A 13,856-nucleotide genomic window follows, 5' to 3' on the forward strand; every position below is an offset into this window, starting at 1 on the left:
CACTTCTGATGACGAACTTGTATTTCCTCTAATATTGGAGGTCAAGTTTAACCAATTAATTGGGGATTATGTTGAAAAATAAATAGTGCTTGTTTGGCTTTGGAACTTAGTTCATGATTTGCTTGTGTAATGTGTTAGATATATAATTAGGAAGCTAAAAAATAGAAAATATAGCATTGGTATAATTTCACATAGAATCAAAACATAAATAATGTTTATAATAATCAATTAATACAAGGTATAAAATTTATTAGTAGAAGAATATAGAAGAGTCTGGGTTGAAGCGTATTATGCCTTACCCTTAGAGAAAGCGTCCTACACTGGTATAATGAATTAATATGCATGTGCTCATCTCTTAAGATATGATAACCCGTTGATTCAATCGAGTGCAACAAAAGAATCTTGAACCAAAGAACACCATGTCTCAAAATATATAAAATAGAGAATATAATATAGCTTTATAAAAAGAAAAAAAAATGGGTAAATAGTATTTTTCTATAAGTGTGTCCAGGATAATGTTATTTTCATCTCATGCTATTGCTCATGAAAAGAGAGATATATGTTGGAGTGAAGTGAAGTCTCAAGTCAGATTACAAATGAAAAAATTGAACATAGTAAAGAAAAGATCTACAAATATAAGTTTTAAGATTTTGCGTTGAAGTGTAGTGTTAGCTTCTTTATAAAAAATTACTAACATATATTGGTAATTCTAAAAAAGATATTTTATCTTTAAATTTTAAATTACAAAATAAATATTTTCCAACATAATGCATATGCTGTTTTGATGCTTGCTCCAACACAACACCTTTTTTTTTAGTTTTTACCAACCATCACAATCCTTACTTTATTATTATTTGTTGGAGATCCTTTCATGTGAGAAAACATAAAAACTGGGGAATTTTACTGCACATTTTAACATTTCATTTTCATATGAAGTAGCTATACTGAAAGATTACCTCAGTCCTCCCTTTGAAATTACGACAAGGGTTTCTTCGGCGTGATATGTAAAATTGGCAACATGCTATCAAGCATGGTGTTTTTGGTTTTGTTAGTTGGAAAACAAAAATAATGACAAGGATGGTGGGACTTTTAATCCATTGTATTTGAATATAGGTTTGCCCGTGTGATTATATAAGGATACAAAGCAAATTAGATCCAAACGTAGCTAGATTTGAAAGTAGCCCCTTCACGTTGCTTGAGTCGTCACTAAATTCACAAGCTAAAACAACAAATCAAGTATGGCAATTTGGTCTAAGCATATTCAACTTTAAACAAAATCCTCGGCAACTGCTTACAATGGTGAGTATGAAAAAAGAGAATAAGTGCCTTATTGATGCTCATAAGTCATAACCTAGGAATTTCCGTGGCAACAAAAAAAAAAACTGAGTGTGTATAATATATAATGTAATGCAAATATACAACACAATTTATTACATACTATCTCCCCGTTCTTTCTTAATTGTCAGATTTTTTGGAAAATTTTTATTTCTATTTATCTTGTCACTTACAAAATTTAAGATTACATTAATTATTATTTTATCAATTACATAATCTTCAATTAATTTATTCATATATTTATTGTAGAGTGGAAAAAGAAAAGGATAAAAATATAAAACTTCATGATTTTTTTTATTAAAATTAAGAAAATATATTACATTTTTGTCTTCCTAGGTAATGACCTTAAAAGACAAATAAAAATAAAAAGGGAAGGATGGAACACAAATAAAATTTTACAAACATACGGAAATTATCTTTCCAGTCTAATTGTCGGGTAGAGAAGATACATAAAAAGGTTTAACACAAAAACGTAGGAAACACGTTATGGAGGCTTTCAATTTGCCTGAAGAATCCGGCCATGGTTTTCTTCCTCAGCCACTTCATAGTCTGCATTTTTAGACAGATGAGATCAATATAAATGCTATCACATAGACATATCATATTACCACATTGCATGAAGAGGAGATAACAATTAATGAAGTGCTATTGGTAAGTTGCTACCTTGTTGAGCGTTGAAAGATAGCGGGATTTGAGATGAAGAGCGAGAAGCGCTGATAGATGCTGGCATTTGAGATGAAGCGCAAGAAGCCTTCGGGCTTTGACACGACATGCGAGTAGGAGTAGTAGTAGTCGTGTCTGCATATTTTGTTGGTTCCTCAGTTCGGAGCAAAGAAGTTACAGCTTCTCTCACCTTCTCCATCACGCCTACATCACCGGGAGTTCTCCTTGGACTCATTGCTTCAGATATCATCTGAGACAGCGCCTTCTCGTCTTCCCCTGGCTCCAATTTGTTCAGCAAGTACTCTTTCATCGACACACCCTTGTCCTGTATTTGCGCGGTGGGGCTTGTGCTCTTCCCACTAAATGCAGGAGCAGATGAAGGTTCTGGTGTCACCGGAGCCGGTGTAGTTCGCGGAGTAATTGAAGGAGCTTGGGAGGGTAACTTTGCAGGGGGAGTGAATGGAGCAGCATAGGACAAAGAAGTGTTGCGAATTGTCTGAACTGTTGTTGATGATGGTGAAGTGTGATCATGATGTTCTGTGGGTTTCGACACAGTAAGGCCTTGGATTTTGGAGGTTATATGGGATGCATCCGGTTTTTCAACATGAACTGGTGTTGGTTTCTTTGCTACGATTGTCTTGTTTAGACCAGAAAGAGTATTAGTATTAATGTTAGAAGTAGTAGCATTTGGAGAAGAGGTTGTTGTTGTCTTCTTAGACATGGAGCGGCTTAGTGTCTTTTCTTGATGATCCGGTTCAACCACGTGTTTGTCACTGCTTGATAACATATGCTTCTCTGGGAATACTAGATTTCCTCTTGGACTTGAATTCTGCTGCCTTACATATGCTTCGTATCCTGCAGGTGACTTCTCCGAACCGTACACTGAAATTTTAGATGTTAAGAATGAGAAACAAAAAGGCAAATGTTTGAGAAAATTAATGATTGAGGATTTTTATTACTAGGAGCTCCGAGGTATTCAGCATCTTCTTCTGCTCCATCGCCTTCTACGCCAGTAGCTGATGAGGGACTAGTGGGGTTGCCGTCCTCGTGTTTCCTCTTGCTGAGGCTGTGGCGAAGTTTCTTGGCCTTCTCCTTCACCTTGGTGAGAACTGATTTCTTCTGATTCTGGCCATGGTCTTCTTCTGAGTCATGGTGCCTCAACCTTTGGAAGAAAGGGGAGGATGGAGAAGAGTTCATGGAGGAGGAGGAGGAGTAGGTTGGTGACTGCTTAGACTTGGATTCTCCTTCTGAACTTGAACAAATCAGAATATGATCTTTCTATGGCTTTCTTTGATATTCAAATCAAAACCACAATATAGAAAATACTTAACTTTTACTCATTTTCATTTAATGATGATTCTTATATTATTAATCAATCAGAATTTATAAAAATTAATAAATTTATCATATATCATCAACATATATTTTTTAATATAAAAAAGAAGAGAAAGGATGAAGGTAAAATGGAAATAACTAATATTGAAACTGATTATTATCTGATTATTGAGGGACAAAATATGTTAAGAACAAAATATGTTAAGATATAGAGACTAATAAATCAAGTATCACCATTACTTTATTAATAGTTATAGGAAAACATTCTAATATTGAATGACAATATAACATGAATTCTAATTAAGTTTTAAAGGATTACCTCGGAGGAGTTGTTCCATGGTGTGGATGGTAGGGGGGGTTTTTGGAGTCTCAACCTGTCTTTGAGGGCGTTCGAGTTGAGCCATTTCTCTGTATATGATTTCTTGGTTCGCAATTTGTCTCAAACATGGAACAAGTCTGCTTTTTATATTTTTTTTTTCTTTTCGTGGACAATTAGAGGCAAAAATTTAACACAAAATGAAGCGTGCTCATGCAATTGATCATTCCGGGGTTCTTGCATTACGCAATTATCAACGGTCCCAACCCACACCGTTGAGTTTCACCTATGGACTCCTTTTCTACACGTGTACACTAACATTATTGCTTGCTACTAAACATCACAAATAAGCACTTCCCCGAAATAGTAATTTGACCAGGCCAAGGCTAGGACGACAAAAACTGTTGACCTCTTCCACTATGAGCTAGATACATCAAGAAACTCAAATATTTCAAATTCTGCAAGAAAAAAACAAACGAACTCATAGCATATATAAATAACAATTGTAGGCATAAATAAATAAAGATTGATGTGGATTTTTTTTTATGGACAATGAATGAACGACACAAATAAAATAACATCAAATTTATTGGCATATCCTTTTTAACAACATTTCTCAAATTTGTTTTTGCAGAAAATTTGTTTCTGTATGCATAAAAAGTTATATTGAGAATTTTTTTAATTTATTTATATTATTAAAAATTATACAATATCAATTTAATTTTTTACATAATGAAAGTTATTTATTAATAAGAAATAATATAATAAAAAAAATTAACCCAATTTATCTTTTCATTACCTGTGTGCAATGTTTTGTGTCTGTCCAAACGATTTTGTGGATGCAAAAAGTTTTTTTTAATTAACCCAATTTATCTTTTCATCTATGTTTTTCTTTTCTTCTTTTAATTATGTAGTTAGGTTTATCCATTTTAGGGTTGATGTAATTGAACCAATCTTTATGTAGACATTATAGTTATTAATTTATGTTTATTTTTCATTATTAAGTGTTCCCTTCTATGTATTAATGTTTGCTTTGACTTGATCATCCTTTGTTTGATGTTATGGTTTGAATTGTAATTGTAAAATGCTTTTGAACTTAGAAATGGAGAAGAATAACTAATGGATTTTATGTCTGAAACAAATTTTTTTTAATCATCTTTTAACTCTTAATCCTAAAGCAAGTCATTTTGTCAAGTTAGGCAATGAATTGTTAATTTTTTTCCATCAGATAGGTCGAGATTTGAATATTTTTGTGAGTCGAGATTTGAATACTTTTGTGAGTTTATGATAATAATTTTACTTTGAGAAAAAAGTTTAGTGAAATCAACCCCAATTCTTTTATTATCGGTTACTTTAGTCTCTTTTTTATCATACTCGTGTATTTGTAAAAATACCTAAAATAATTTTTGTTTATTTATGCTTTTATTATTTACATTTCCATAATCTAATTATTAAAATTTTTATTTTCGAAAGATATAATTAATGAGCATTACTATTTTGTCAAGTATTACAAAAGTCATCTCGATTTTGTCGAAGTATTACCGAAGTCATCTGAATAGGATACTCGAACTTCTTATATTATACTATCTCCACAACTTTGGTATGCTTGCAAAGGATTCAACAAGATGATTGAAAAATAAAATGTTTTTAGTAGTCACATTTTTTCTCTCTCTATAACGGTGTTGTGCGCGGTGGCGGCAAGAGAGGCGACCACCATGAGAAACCAATCGAGGTAGTCGGAGCAGACGAAGAGGCGGGAGATAAAAACAGCGGCAAGTGACCCCAATGCTACTCCGACCCTGACTCTTGCTTCATCGCCTGGGATCCGCAATTGGTTTGACTCCCTCTCTGCTACGCCACTGCAACAACCGTCATCCTACAAAGACAAAAGCGACGGTGAATCTTGCAAGCTGAGAAACCAATTGCAGATTAGGGGGAGGGGAGGTGGCCGTAAATATGTTATGATTTTTTTGTTTGTTGGTCAGATGTAGATCTTCTGTCCATGAAGGTTAGATCTGGCTGGGGAGATGTGGGCGCGAAGGCGGTTTTCGAGGGCATAACATTCAGACTGATGGGGCACAAGTGCGAGAGGTGAAGGACTCAAGTGGAGATTTTTGTGCAGAAGACAGAGATGCTCCGTTTGGCAGCGCTTAGAGGGGATTTAGGGTTAGGCTTAATCAGGACTAATTAATTAACAATTTTAAATTAATAATAATTAAACATTAAATTTTCAACTATAATTAAATTATCAACTAAATTCATTATTTAATTAATATATCCAATGTTATATTTTACTATTCAATGGTCCATCCATAAATCACTTACTGCAGTGGTTCAGGGTAGATTCAATGGTCCATCTCAATCAACGTTACCAAACAGTTTACATTTTTCTCTTAACATTTCAACCAAAAAGATTAAAAAAAAAAATCCTTCAAAAATATAAAAAATTAAAATAAAACTTTTTAAAATTTAATATAAAAAAATTAATGATATACTCATTTGTATTAACTAAAAAGTTAAATTGAAGTTTAAAAAAATTAAAATTACCTTATTAAATCACAATTATTCGATAGAATTAATTCTTGAAATAACTAAAAAATAAATGACATTTAAAAGAATAATAAAAAAATTAAATATATATTTTGAGAATAAAAATAGATTAAAATATAAAAACATTAAAAATGAACTGAAATGATTTTGTGGAGCAAAACAACCAAAAGTATATAACATTTACCAAAAACGAAAACAAACGCAGGCTTTTATTTTGTAGCGGACTGTAGTAACTTAGTTACTTACTGGTATGCAATGCATGGCCCCCTGAGAAGAAATGCAACATTGCTCGCCACAAATGGCATCATCAGCCGCCATTTCTTCCGATCAGAACCCGAAAGCTATGCTGAACTCATCGATATGTACGCTCGCGATCGAGCGTTGCACGCTGGCAAGAAGCTTCACGCGCACCTAGTCACCAACGGTTTCGCTCGTTTCAACGTCGTTGCTTCCAACCTCGTATCCTTCTACACATGCTGTGGCCAACTCTCCCACGCGCGGAAACTGTTCGACAAAATTCCCACCACAAATGTTCGCCGCTGGATTGCTCTCATTGGCTCCTGCGCTCGCTGCGGCTTCTACGATCACGCTCTCGCCGTGTTCTCTGAGATGCAAGCCGTTCAAGGGCTTACGCCCAACTACGTATTCGTCATCCCCAGCGTTCTCAAAGCTTGCGGCCACGTCGGGGATCGAATTACAGGAGAGAAAATACATGGCTTCATTTTGAAGTGTTCGTTCGAACTTGATTCGTTTGTGTCCAGTTCTTTGATTGTTATGTACTCCAAGTGTGCGAAAGTTGAGGATGCGCGCAAGGTGTTTGATGGGATGACTGTCAAAGACACTGTGGCTCTAAATGCTGTTGTTGCTGGGTATGTTCAACAGGGTGCTGCAAACGAGGCACTGGGTTTGGTGGAAAGTATGAAGTTGATGGGTTTGAAGCCAAATGTGGTAACTTGGAACTCTTTGATATCTGGGTTTTCACAGAAGGGTGACCAAGGAAGGGTGTCTGAGATTTTTAGGTTGATGATTGCAGATGGAGTGGAGCCTGATGTGGTATCATGGACTTCTGTTATATCTGGTTTTGTGCAGAACTTTCGTAATAAGGAAGCATTTGACACGTTTAAGCAAATGTTGAGTCATGGGTTCCACCCAACTTCAGCTACTATAAGCGCCCTGTTGCCTGCTTGTGCTACTGCAGCAAGAGTTAGTGTTGGGAGAGAGATTCATGGCTACGCTTTGGTGACTGGGGTGGAGGGAGATATATATGTAAGGAGTGCTCTGGTTGACATGTATGCAAAATGTGGGTTCATTTCTGAAGCGAGGAATTTGTTTAGTAGGATGCCAGAGAAGAACACAGTTACGTGGAACTCTATCATTTTTGGTTTTGCGAATCACGGGTATTGCGAGGAAGCCATTGAGCTCTTCAATCAGATGGAAAAGGAAGGGGTAGCCAAGCTGGATCATTTAACTTTCACGGCAGCTCTCACTGCATGTAGTCATGTTGGAGATTTTGAACTTGGGCAGAGGCTATTCAAGATTATGCAAGAAAAATACAGTATTGAACCACGGCTAGAGCATTATGCGTGCATGGTGGATCTTCTTGGTCGAGCAGGGAAGCTCCACGAAGCTTATTGCATGATCAAGACAATGCCTATTGAACCTGATTTATTTGTGTGGGGTGCATTGCTGGCTGCTTGTAGAAATCATAGGCATGTGGAGCTCGCGGAAGTGGCTGCTATGCATCTAATGGAATTAGAGCCTGAGAGTGCTGCGAACCCTCTTCTGCTGTCCAGCGTATATGCTGATGCTGGCAAATGGGGAAAGTTTGAGAGGGTCAAGAAAAGGATAAAGAAGGGAAAACTGAGAAAACTTCAAGGTTTGAGTTGGATAGAAAATTTATAACATTATAGGTACGTTGGTTGGTAGAGGCCATAGGTTTTGCTTCTTCATGAAGAGAAGGGCACACCTACTGGTATAATTTTGGATGTATCGTTTTGTGCTCCTCGTGAGGCAACAGTTCCATAAGATGCACCATTGGACATCAACAATATCTTGTCGATATATACCTGCATCCTTTTTAGATATTCAATAGAGTAGATGGGGATGGGATGAGATGGAAGGAAAAGGAGAGGAATAGCACCCATTTCATTGTCTAGATTAAGATATTTAATAATTGAATAGATAGCTCCATACATACCTTTCAAATTGGAGGTAAAGAAAAAGGTGTTGGATGAAATGGAAGCGTCATTCCACTCCTTACCATCCCTTGGGCAATATTTTGGTTGATAAAAAAAAAGATGAAAATGAATGAAATGAAATTAGACGATGCAAGTTTTTTTCTAAAATATGATGTGATGGAATAGAATTCCATTCCATTTTTATTTTTATTTTTTTTGCTTTTTTCTCCACCTTGGAAAGTATGAATGGAGATAGTCATTTTTTCAATTCTGTTATAAAAATTCAAATATGAAATGGTAACTTTATTTTTCATTTAATTTCATCTCATTTCATTCCCCTTGTCATTAGGAACAAAATGTTAATTTATATAGAATAATTGCGGAACACTAAATAATGTGAAATTCGTTGATTATTTAATTTAATGACTTTATCCTAATTAGGTAATTTTTTATATATTAATTTCACTTTAAAAAATTGACTAAAAAAGATGCTGCCTCCACTTCTTTTCAAACAAACTCCGCAACGGACAACACACGGCACAAGTTCTTCAATTCTTGGAGTCTAAGGTGAAATCATTTTTTAAAAAAACGACCTCCTATAACAGGTTTTTGACTTGGAACTGTAGCTTAATAATAAATTATTTAAATTTTTGAAATTTACAAAATAGTCCTAAACATTTTATGATATAAATTTACTATCAAAATGATCTCATGTCTGTTATACCCTGACTTAAGATATATCCAAAAAAAAAAAAAAAAAACCAAATATCTTATGATCTTATCATTTTCTTCTATCAGTTCTATGCACTCGTTCAAGCAGTCTCTTCCTCCGGTTGCAACTGTTTTTCTCATCATCGATCCAAATAGATACGCAAAGAAAATGCATTACTAACACTATCCTCTCTCAACGACTGAATGTTTCTCAAACTTATTCTGGTTAATTAAGTTCATCGAGGAAATCACAAACACATGTTGGATCAAATTCTGCAGATTCATGTTCATCCTTGTTCGTGTAAAAATCTGGAAAATTTCCAATTTGATTCATTAGATTTTGAGTTAGTTGTTGTCTAGGTGTTAAATAAGTACTTGAATTAATCGGATCTAACCCGCAACGACGACGGCGAAGAGGAAGTGAATCCAGAGCAAGGGGAGCCTTTCGCGATGTGCGTGATGGTCGTTTTGGAAAAGCTGTTGTCGAAGGGAGCGGTCCCGGCGGAAGGTTGAGGGGGAGGAGGCCGGTGACGGCGGCGAGAGGACAGATAGGTTGAACCTATCTCGCTTGTTAAGGATAAAAATGTAAATTCAGAGAAAAGCATATTAAGAAGAAAAAAAACTTTCAAAACTTCACAAAATACATACAACAGGTTGCCAATAATCCATCACAAGCGTCCAATTAAAAATTATTATTTTTCTCACTTTCAGAGTTTAAAACTTGGGTACACCGGTGCACCCAAAAAAAATGACTTCACCTTAGATTCCATCTCTTCAATTGCGTATCACGTACTTGCAAAGGAGTGAACCAGCACGGAGAAAGTTTTGTTCTTGAAAACATATAACGAATAATTTGCTTCATTCATCACCAAGTTATATTTTCAAGCGAAAACGACTTGTGGTCCATTTTTTATATTTGAAGCATTGCTCGGGGAACCTAAAACTTTACTCTATTTTCCCCAAGAAACCCAATCCACTAGAGGCATTTGCGCCTTTGTGAATGATTCCAAGACCCCATTATTCTTTTTTATCTATTTATTTATTTAAAGGGGAATGTTGGCATTGGGTGCCTTTTCTTTTAATCCATTCATGTTTCCTTTAATTGACCTCCAACTAGGTCTCCTTGTGCTTTGAATCTTTTAGCTACTTTATAACATCTCCTTAAGAAATTCAATTCGCAAAGCAATTTAGAGAATTTACAAACTTAAACAAGCCTTATCCACTTCTTAAGATGAACGGGTCCAATATATAATGATAAATTGCCCAAGAAGTAAAAAAACTCAGAATATCGATCTTCCCCAAACTCCTATTTATTTTGCTCAAAATAGATTTTTGCCTTTCTCGTAAGAGTGCATACTCTTTTAATCGATTAAACCATAGAATGGTGGAGGTTTTGTTCATTACCACCAAAAAGACAGCAAGTCCAGTTGAAATTCTCACAGGAAAAAGGAGACAAGTGAATTGCGTTATGGGTTAAACAAGAATTCCCCAGGTCGGAATGTGTGTATGCGTGTGTTACACAAGGTAAAAATTCTCCCGTTCCACTCCCAGTGTACCATTTCTTTAACATGAGAGCCTACAGCACCCAATTCAAAAAAATGGAACATCTCTTTCAAAGGAAATAAATAATGATCAAGGCTATAAGATAAAGAAAAACATTTAATGCCAGAGCATTGGTATAAATGTTTGCTGTCTGTTGTTCAGTCTTTCTTTTATTCAATGGTTCTGAAAAAGAGAGTTAACACATTCAGGATTACACAATATAATAGGAATCTATAATTTATGAATCAGAGAACCAGTTAAGAATTTACTTTAGAATCAGCTGTCTAGGCAGACCAGAAGAAATAAGCCAGAATTCTCGTCATACAATTAGGTGACAGGAATTAGAGATGTGTACCAATAAGTTTGTAAATCTCCCACAGGATACACACTACTGACTAAGATTGTAATCTAGCTCCATATACTCTTCTTCATATACTTCCTCAATAATCCTTTTGAGTGAATTACAGGGTAATCATCAATGCAGCTCCTCCCTTCTCAGAAAGCTATACTACCAATAATCAAGCCTTTGAATCTACAAAAGAAAATACATTACTATCTTTTCACAGCCATAAAAGCAAAATTGGTGGCATTAAAAACACAATCAATCAATAACAATAACTGAGAATGTCTAAGAATCTAGGCAATCAAATGACAACATAAATTCAAACGAAGATATAAATATATAACCTCATAAAAGAAAAAGAAAGCATCACATGAAGATCCAATGAAACATTTTCCACATTAAATAGCAAATATTACTACCCTCAAAGTCAAAAATCACTTGGAACAACATAAAGGTAGTTCATCATTTCACTGCATCTGAGATAAGATGGAAAACTTTTGAACCACATGAGTCTGTTTGGTTTGTCGTTGAGTGACCCCAAACACACACAGTGGAGAAATTATTACATGATCCAAGACCACATGTTCATAGTCTCATCTAAATTTCTCTTGTGACACACATACATAACCGAACTTTTCAATTTACGAAAAAGAGTTAATGATCGGTTATCCGTCACACGTGCAGATTGTCTGAGCTAAAGGTAATCTTGGATCATCTAATAATTTCTCTATACCAAGCAAGCCACCAATCAATCAATCATCAATCATTTGCTATAAAGCTGACGTCATAAACATTCAGAACCTCAACAGAGCAAACAAACTTGCTTATTAGTCCTCCTAGTTCTAACACAATTAACAAGCCACATAGAAAACAGAGCTATCAATTCGATCTCATGCCAAATGCAATTAAAGCAAATAACACGTCCTACAACAGAGCATTCAAACCACAAAGTGATCGAGACTTTGCATACGATAGGTTCATCAATCATCAACAGAAACGTGCTTATTGCTTATCCTACTTGTAAAATAAATAAGTAATGAAAAGGCCAAACAGAAAACAGAGTATTCAAATTCAAATTTCAAACAATTTACCTTTTGCATATGATGGTGATGGCTGACCTTATAGGTTCATTTATCATTAGGAGCAAGGTGAGGCCAATCCCTTTGATGCAACATATTATAAGGATGGTAAGCTGAGGTGGCGGAGGAATTAGGCATGGGGATGCCCATGTGGCCATGGGGCATGCCCGACATCATGGGAGGTGGATATGGCATGGACATCAGGGGAGGTGGATATGGCATGGACATCATCGGAACAGAGAGATGACCATGACCATGACCATGACCATGACCACGGCCATTGCTATGGCCATGCCCATGACCATGACCATTGCTATGGTTACTGGGAGGAGCAGAGTCATGCAAGCTCTGAGGCACAGGTGTCGACGCAAATAACTGATCCGAAGCAGAAGGACCCTCGTTGGAGAGACCCTGCATCCGTTTCAGGTAGAGACGATACTTCTGGAGATGGCTTGCGACATTCTCGCGGGTCAACCCTTCCACGTTCATCAATTGCATAATCGTCTTCGGCACCGCGTTCTTGATCCCGAGGTGCGCCACCACGTCAACGAACCTCTTGTGAAGCTGTGGGGTCCACACCAGCCGCGGCCGCTTCACCGCCGTCCGCTCCGCCGAGGTCTCCGTCTGAACCGCCGAGTCCGCCTCCTCGGCCGCGCCGCAGTCGATCTTCCGCTGCTTCCGTGAATCCGGCCCCGAGCCGTCGCGATCGTCGTCGTCGTCCTCCTCCTCCTCGACGCCTCCGTCGCCGTCGCCGTCGTAGTTGTGGTTGTTGTTGGAGGAGGAGAAGGCCTGGTGCACGCTCCCTCCGCCGCCGCGGAGCGTGGAGAGCGTGTTGCGAGAGGCGCGGTTGACGTCGAGGAGGGTGCGGTGGGGCTCCGGCAAGATGCTGAAGGCCGACGCGAGTTCCGGCGGGATCAGCGGCTGAGAGAGAGGCGTGAGATCGTTGGCAGTTGGGAGACCCGCCTCCCACTCCATCACGCGCTCTTCGTCGTACTCGCTCGTCTTCACCTCTTCCCCCATTCAGTTAGTTCTAACCGTATATAAAACAAAACAAATTTAACCGTGTATCTCTCACACACTCTTCTTCTATGTCCCTAACCCAAACAGAGAGAGAGAGAGAGAGAGAGAGAGTATATATGTGTGTGAAACTGAAACTGAAACTGAAACAGTTACGGTATTGAATTTGGATCCGAAGAGTAAAAAAAACTAAGGAGGGATAGATTTGGATTTGGATTTGGATTTGGATTTGGATTTGGATTGAGAAAAGAGAATGGAAGATGAAAAGGACAAGGAAAACACAAATTCAATTTCTTGTGTTGGGAAGATATTTCGTGAGATTCGGCGGTGAGGAAGGGGGATATAATGAACAAAGATGAATGAAATAATGCTGCTAATTATGTTTTCTAAATTATAATTGTGAAAAGGAGAGAAAAAGTGCAATATCTTATTCCAGATGGGTGTTGGGGTGGTGCCAACGTGGACGACTTGGCCAGATATTTTTGATCCTCTAAATATCTTTTTTTTCTTCTTTTCTTTATTATTTGTACTTTGGGATTTAATGTTTTTTTTTACCACCACGCTCGCTTAATATGAAACCAAAACACACCTGCCTGCACCTCGTGATGCGATTGGGACCAATGAAATTCATGATTCATATACTTACTTTTTTTATAAGTACATACTATTAAACTTTTAGACTATATTCTGTAAAACAAAAATAAAACTTGTACACTATATTGAGTTGATTAATTAGCAAGTCATTATGAATAAGCTTAAAATATTTTTAGTAATTCAACTATTAAAAA

The 13,856-nt window shown here is 36.8% G+C and overlaps 3 protein-coding genes across 4 annotated transcripts; 1 reads left to right on the forward strand and 2 right to left on the reverse strand.

Moving 5' to 3' along the window:
- Positions 1-1,602: 1,602 nt before the first annotated feature.
- LOC114375821 (putative uncharacterized protein DDB_G0290521) lies at positions 1,603-4,106 on the reverse strand. Its single transcript, XM_028333684.1, has 4 exons — positions 3,653-4,106; positions 2,958-3,245; positions 1,999-2,880; positions 1,603-1,884 (listed from the first exon to the last, which is right to left on the reverse strand). Exons 1-4 carry the CDS (start codon positions 3,735-3,737, stop codon positions 1,832-1,834), a joined length of 1,308 nt encoding a protein of 435 aa, XP_028189485.1. The 5' UTR covers positions 3,738-4,106; the 3' UTR covers positions 1,603-1,831.
- A 2,254-nt stretch (positions 4,107-6,360) lies between these two features.
- LOC114375663 (pentatricopeptide repeat-containing protein At5g59600) lies at positions 6,361-8,415 on the forward strand. The gene has a single exon (XM_028333513.1). The coding sequence runs from the start codon at positions 6,455-6,457 to the stop codon at positions 8,099-8,101; it is 1,647 nt and encodes a 548-aa protein (XP_028189314.1). The 5' UTR covers positions 6,361-6,454; the 3' UTR covers positions 8,102-8,415.
- A 2,085-nt stretch (positions 8,416-10,500) lies between these two features.
- LOC114375664 (transcription factor PCL1-like) lies at positions 10,501-13,450 on the reverse strand. 2 transcript variants are annotated; one of them, XR_003658815.1, is made up of 3 exons: positions 12,064-13,450; positions 10,899-11,161; positions 10,501-10,812 (listed from the first exon to the last, which is right to left on the reverse strand). XR_003658815.1 is itself a non-coding variant. In XM_028333514.1 (2 exons), exon 1 carries the CDS (start codon positions 13,069-13,071, stop codon positions 12,100-12,102), a length of 972 nt encoding a protein of 323 aa, XP_028189315.1. In that variant the 5' UTR covers positions 13,072-13,450; the 3' UTR covers positions 10,561-11,161; positions 12,064-12,099. The 2 variants fall into 2 exon arrangements, 1 of the variants encoding a protein (XP_028189315.1); XM_028333514.1 differs by having other exon boundaries at positions 10,561-11,161.
- Between the last annotated feature and the right edge of the window lie 406 nt (positions 13,451-13,856).

The sequence above is a fragment of the Glycine soja genome, chromosome 11, assembly GCF_004193775.1.
Source record: "Glycine soja cultivar W05 chromosome 11, ASM419377v2, whole genome shotgun sequence".
NCBI lineage: Eukaryota > Viridiplantae > Streptophyta > Magnoliopsida > Fabales > Fabaceae > Glycine > Glycine soja.